This window comes from Arachis ipaensis, chromosome B02, assembly GCF_000816755.2.
Source record: "Arachis ipaensis cultivar K30076 chromosome B02, Araip1.1, whole genome shotgun sequence".
NCBI lineage: Eukaryota > Viridiplantae > Streptophyta > Magnoliopsida > Fabales > Fabaceae > Arachis > Arachis ipaensis.
In genome coordinates, this window is record NC_029786.2 from 12,733,492 (window position 1) to 12,739,700 (window position 6,209).

At 32.3% G+C, this 6,209-nt stretch overlaps 1 protein-coding gene and 1 long non-coding RNA gene across 12 annotated transcripts; both read right to left on the reverse strand.

Annotated features, from left to right (window-relative positions):
• On the reverse strand, positions 429-718 carry LOC110267462. The gene is made up of 2 exons (XR_002355111.1): positions 689-718; positions 429-533 (listed from the first exon to the last, which is right to left on the reverse strand). It is a non-coding gene; the product is annotated as an uncharacterized LOC110267462 (long non-coding RNA).
• On the reverse strand, positions 1,001-5,581 carry LOC107624925 (DNA replication licensing factor MCM5-like). 11 transcript variants are annotated; one of them, XM_021115507.1, is made up of 11 exons: positions 5,213-5,581; positions 5,101-5,122; positions 4,635-4,653; positions 4,481-4,536; positions 3,706-3,835; positions 3,524-3,625; positions 3,302-3,425; positions 2,696-2,790; positions 2,458-2,592; positions 2,276-2,338; positions 1,001-1,488 (listed from the first exon to the last, which is right to left on the reverse strand). In XM_021115507.1, the coding sequence occupies exons 4-9, from the start codon at positions 4,531-4,533 to the stop codon at positions 2,461-2,463; spliced, it is 636 nt and encodes a 211-aa protein (XP_020971166.1). In that variant the 5' UTR covers positions 4,534-4,536; positions 4,635-4,653; positions 5,101-5,122; positions 5,213-5,581; the 3' UTR covers positions 1,001-1,488; positions 2,276-2,338; positions 2,458-2,460. The 11 variants fall into 11 exon arrangements, with proteins under 11 accessions (XP_020971166.1, XP_020971165.1, XP_020971169.1 ...); XM_021115506.1 differs by having other exon boundaries at positions 5,259-5,580; XM_021115510.1 differs by lacking the exon at positions 5,101-5,122 and having other exon boundaries at positions 4,635-4,650; positions 5,259-5,581.

Here is a 6,209-nt window from a genome sequence, read left to right on the forward strand (position 1 = left end):
ATTTTTTAAAATAATATTAAAAACTTATTTATCCTTTTATTTGATTAAAATAATAGTTTGATACTTTAATTAGAGTCTAATTTATTAGTTTCACCTACACTCCTTATCTTCAGTCGCACAGCAGAAATATACTACTTTGCTGATGATTTGATGTTCCTCCTCTTGACCAAGTGAGATTAAAATAGAAGTAATGTGTTATGGTTTTTGCTAATTAGGATACATATTGAACTTCAATAAGATTTCTAAAATAAGATAATATGAATGCCCGGTGGCTAATTAACATTATATGTATAGTATATAATTTTTTTGGTTGTATCAAGAATAAACTGTAAGTATAGAATATAATTTAAATGCATAGATATAATAATGTACGCGGTTTGTACCAATGTGTCACTACAAGGTTTTTGTTTATTTGTGGGAGTTTTTTATCTTATTTGTGGAGGTTTATAACCTCCACCAAATGGTTTGTGGGGGTTACTAAAACCCCCAAAATTTGAGGTGCCACGAGGTCTTTTGTGGGGGTTTTTAAAAACCTCCACAATTTATTCAGTGGGGGGGGTTTGTGTGTGTTTAGTGGGGGTTTTATTTTGAATTTTTGTGGCAGTTCTTGGTCAATGTTTGTGGCGGTTCAAAACCCCCACAAAAATATTTTCTATTTTAAAAATAACAGCTATTGGTTTTTAAAAACCTCCACAATCTATTCAGTGGAGGTTTTGTGTGTGTTTAGTGGAGGTTTTATATTGGTCTTTTGTGGCAGTTTTTGGTCAATATTTGTGGCGGTTTAAAACCCCCACAAAAAGACTTTTCATTTTAAAAATAATAGCTATTCTATGGAGGTTTCAAACCTGTCAATATAATTTTTAAAAATTAATCTACACTGTTATTACACTACTAATCATTTATTATTAAAAAGAAATATTTAAACAAGACATTAAAAATATAGAAGAAAATTAAAATAAAATAAATACTTTAAAATAAAATATAGTACACTACCATCATCTTCCAATCACATTAATTATAACTAGAAAATATTAAAAATAACATGATAAAATACAAACTTATGTCCAAACTCCTAGACAATGAACATAACTAGATAAATGTATTTGCAAACAATGTAAATAGATCTTGACTTCTAACTATACCATTATCATCCAGAAAGAATGACAAACTAACAATGTAGTTAACAAGTCCTAATACTTACACTAGCTGTTAAAGCTAAAACAAGAATATTTAGGAATTTCTATTACAATGAGGAGTCTTTCTTTTAATCTCTATAGCCAATACTCCAAACATCAATACCTGTTCATGTTCAATGCATAGTGCATCAAAATAAACCAAAAAAAAATGTCAATTTTCATCACATACCTTTTATCAAGTAGAGTTAAACCTTCTCCAAATAAAGAATTACCCATCCTCTGAAGCTCCTCTACCTTCATGAAGTATATTAATAATAACCATTTTTACCACAATGCCCTATCAAAAGAGGCCCTGAAAGCAGGAAAGCCATTTTTACCCATAATTAGACATTAAATAATAACCAAATTAACATATTGACATCCATAAATTATATGATGCATGCTACGTTATATTAATATAGTGTTAAAAAAGTAGACATAAAATAAATGTAGTGGGCATCAAGGTACAGAGAACTTGGGGAAAATGTAGTGGTTCTGGGGTCTCTTGAACAATCTGAATTGGCCTCATTCTATAATGCTATTGACTTATTTGTCGACCCCACTTTGAGAGCACAAGGTTTGGATCACACTTTGATAGAAGCTATGCTGAGTGGGAAACCAGTAATGGCTACAAGGCTTGCAAGCACTGTGGGGTCTATGATTGTTGGCAGTGAAATGGGTTATATTAGAAAATGAGATTCTTGATCAATGTAATTTTACCATATTCATCAAGAGGAGCATCATAATCTCATCCATATTCCGTGCAATTTATGAGATTAAGAAAATCATTAAAGAATTTGTAGTTGTGAATATTTAGAAGTAAAAGTGCCAACAAGACCCAAAAAAGTACCGCATCCACATTGAATGTTAAGTGTATAAGCCTATAAGCACAAGTACATGTAACTATATATTTGCAAAAGTTCACTTGGAAGAAAGCAATAGTGGCATCTCTTGAGGAGGTTTATACCAAGAGAGGCTAAAGAGAGATAATTAAATAAACGAGAGTTCAATCAACGAAAGAGATTTTTTATGACATTTAGCAGTGACACATACAAAAATTAACATGGATTCAGAAAAGCTTGAGCAGTAAGGGTACATACCTTCGTTACTGTCGGGGAATTCCACCTAGAAGGGTAAATAATAAATTGCCTACTTAGTTTCTGCTGCAGAAAATGTATGAAATAGATTAGCTTAAGCAGAATTTATATTGAATTTTAATATCGAAAAATGTATCCTTTAGATATCAAAATCAACTCAAAGTGAAGAAAATTTATCAATTTACATGCTAAAGACTCATTCGCTCCTGCTTCTGGTGACGTGGATACTCTAGCATAATCTTCTGTAGAAAATGGTTTCCTGTACTTTTATTGCTCACTTGGTGAGGCAATAGCAAGTGATTTCTGGTTTGATAAAACATCTGTTAAACAAAAGACTATTTGGAAAAGCAGGTCCTTGGAGAAAGCAATAGCAAAAGATGACACCTATCTATGAGACACTAATAAACCAACATATAGACGAACATGAGTAATTTGATGGGCCTTTAGTATAGCAACAACATTTGAAGCAGCCAGCAGGTCAGAAACATCAGTTCCAATGTTTACGCCAACAAATCCACCTATAAGTTCCAGTTGATCCAAATCAACAACTGATTGTAACAATTCCATATCATACAGTAGAGGAAAACACCCCCATATTTTATGTTCAATAAACAAACAAGCAAACATAAGAGACTCAGCATTCAACTTGCAGGGTTAATGATTTCACAATTAGAATCCTAATAGACAAGGAGATGTACCGGTAACAAAAGTAGGTTGCAATCATTTAAAAAGTATCCCCCCTTTCCTATTCCTTTAACACCCAATCTTGGGAATGCCTTAGAATTCATATAAAATCCAGTTCCACAGGCAATGCCATGATAAATTTCATTTTAAGACTAATTATTTTGTAAAGGGGAAGAGTTTTAAGTCTGTAAGAAGGCATGCTTATTGTTTAGGCTGCAGATATGAACTATTTGGTGTTTGAGTATTGATTCAAAACCTGGTTTGGATCAACATGATAATAATATCTTGGACATTTTCCAAAGTGAGATCGCTAAAAAAAAACAGAGATGTATGATTATAAATTACCTGATGTAGTGGTTAGCATAGCTAGTGTAAGCAGAAAGACATTTGTCAGGCATTTTTTAAGATTCATCACATCCAATATCATCTCAACCAGCAAGTTCAACCCAAAATTACTGCTAATCAAAGCCTGCACAACCAGACTTCAGCAAATAATAAATAAAAAGCCTAAAATGTTACCTTTGATAAGTTATGAGACTATCTCTTAACAGTTAAGTGGTTACGTACAATGGATTTGTTCATTCCCATTCTGCTGAGGTCATTAATAAGCCTTCTTTCTGATATGTGGTTTCCAATCCCAATTCTTCTCTTTATCTGAGTTTCTGCTTGCTGCTCATTTGTGCAGACACAACCCATCAGGATATGAAGCTAGATTAAGGGAGAGAAGAAGGATTAAACACAAGCCAAACCTTTATTTCATTTTCCATTTCTGGTGTGAGACTGATTTGTTGGTGTATTCCAGACCGAGCAGCATCCATTATAGACACAGTGAAAAGCCTTATTGCTTCTTTCACATGCTCCTCAGTAGCAACATGAGATCTAATGCAGGAAAAATTGAGTTAGACTGTCTAAGATGCATGTACTATATTAAAAGAATAAACTAAAGGAGAAATACAAAGAATGATTAGATTTAGCTAATAAATTTAGTTTCTTATACGGCATAGCATATTGAGGGGATCAGTGGAATCATGTAATTTGGATTATTTTCCAACTCAAATACAAGAATTTAATTAAAAATTTGATAAAATTATAAAAGCAAATATAGTAATTAAACATTTTATTTATTATAGGAACATAAAAGAAAAGAGAGCCAGTAAAGAGTGCAGTAGGCCCAAATGATGTAACAGCTAGCAAGATAAGTGGAGAGGGTGTGTGTTGATAATATACACACATACTAGAAAGAAATCACTGTGATTTCATTCAGCTCCTCTGTTTCTATCCCACATTCTCCTCATATTTCTCCCATTTTATCTTCTCTATTTTTCTATTTCTACTCTATTCTACTGCCACTATTCTATATTTACTATGATTGGTACCAAGTTCTTATAAAGGATTAACTAATATTTTAATTAAACCGAAACAGATGTTGCAAACGGGCAAGTAAAGTCTATGAAAATTTATGGAAATAAGTATAGTTTCATTTTGGCAAATGTCTCATTCAACCTAAAAATATCTTCTAGCTACCTTACTATAATTGGTGTAGTAGTTTCTCCAGTTTCATTGGCTTGCTGTCTCATATCCTGTATTTTATTGCAAAAAGAATCAAATCAAATTTAAGTTCATTTACCAAATAATTGAACGAACTGCATGAAAACATAAGTTCAGAGATATAGCTTACCTCTTTAGCCAATTCTCTTCTTTAGAAACCATGTACAATGCACAAAAAGATTATACTAATTAGGATGAACCTAAGGAACCACCTCAAAACTCTTTAATAAGTCTAAAAGTATACATATTTCTCATCAAAATTTTAATTATAAATTCAGTCAATCTAAAAGTTAAACCATAGATTAAAAAACAAATCACATATCAGAACTTCATAATTAGAATCAGTTTGACCTTAAAATAGACCACCTAGGATTCCAACTTTCAGGATAAACTGCGTGCATATGCGAATTCACTTAGAAAACATATAGCAAGTAGATGCCAAAGTCTAGAATTAAAGCATAATAGTCACAAATAATCGATCATTAAAATATTTTAAGAGATTATAATAATTTTCACAATTATGTTCAATGTTTCTTTTCGGTTAAAATCTAACAATAAAAAAATACAGAACAAAAGAGCATAACAAGAGGAGATACCAGTGAGACAGCAGCAATAGAACTGAGGAGGTGAGACAGAGAAGAAATTTATCGTTAATAAAGAAGAAATATCAGCAAATTAATAGAGAAGAAGTAGAAAAAGAAGTACCACCAGCAGTTCAAAGGAGAAATTGGAGTGAGAGAAAGCAACGTTGTACCGTGGCAACTATGGTGGCATCAATGGTAGAAACTGTGGCGGCAACGGCGGGAGAAACTGCAGTGGCAACAACGATAATATAGAGAGAACATATCTAAAAACGTGTTGATGGAAGAGGTGGCTCGATCCAGAAGCTTTCTACCGCAACGGACACGGCAGTGGTAACAACGCCGGCGACGGAAACGGCAGCGGAAGCGACGGCGGAAGCGACGGCGGAAGCGACGGCGGAAGCGACAGAAACGGTGGTACAGAACTTAGGGTTTCATCGTGGTTCTCTTCTCAGCCTCAGTTCTCATTTCTACGAAAAGAGGAAATTAAGTTTTGAAGGAGAATTTGAAATTTTAATAATAAATTAATTATTAGTGGAGGTTTTTTAAATTGTCATAAATAAAGGGTATTGTGGAGGTTTTGAGAAACTTCCACCAAAATACTCCCTCAATTAAATATTAATCTTGTAGTGGTGATTAATTATATATTTATCCTAATTAACATTAGTTCTTTTTTATATGTTGAAATTCCTAAAATCAACATGATTATTTTTCTAATTGCCATAGCCATAACAAGATAGCAACAAGGGTTAGTATTTACATTACTTGTTATTTTCTTGTGTTTTTTACTTCTAGCCTTTGTGCCTTTAGCATTAGAGATCTGAACCACTTCAGAAAGAAGTTTTACCATTTAAATTATTAGGGTAGCATTATTCATTCTTTAAACAAATAATTTTTTATTTACTCAACTCTTTTAAGAGCCTAATCTTTGTAGATATTTTTTTGTTTTTTAAGTTTTTAGTTGTGGTTAGTACTTCTAAATTTGTAGATAAGTTTTCATTGAAAAAAAAATCTTGTATGATGTTATCTACCAACTATGTTAGAGAATAAATTCATTAGATTTCCTTTAAACTAAGACTTATAGTCTTACTCTATGAACTATTAATTTGTTGTATTCTATCTGT

Bases quoted from the DNA above. Each gene is read 5' to 3' on its own strand.
- LOC107624925 (XM_021115510.1), bottom strand. From the start codon at position 4,533: ATGAGACAGCAAGCCAATGAAACTGGAGAAACTACTACACCAATTATA. The intron at 3,836-4,480 runs GTAGCTAGAAGA...TTCCTGCATTAG, and splicing joins ACTACACCAATTATAGTAAG to ATCTCATGTTGCTACTGAGG. The intron at 2,593-2,695 runs GTTCGTCTATAT...TTTGTTTAACAG, and splicing joins AGGCCCATCAAATTACTCAT to ATGTTTTATCAAACCAGAAA.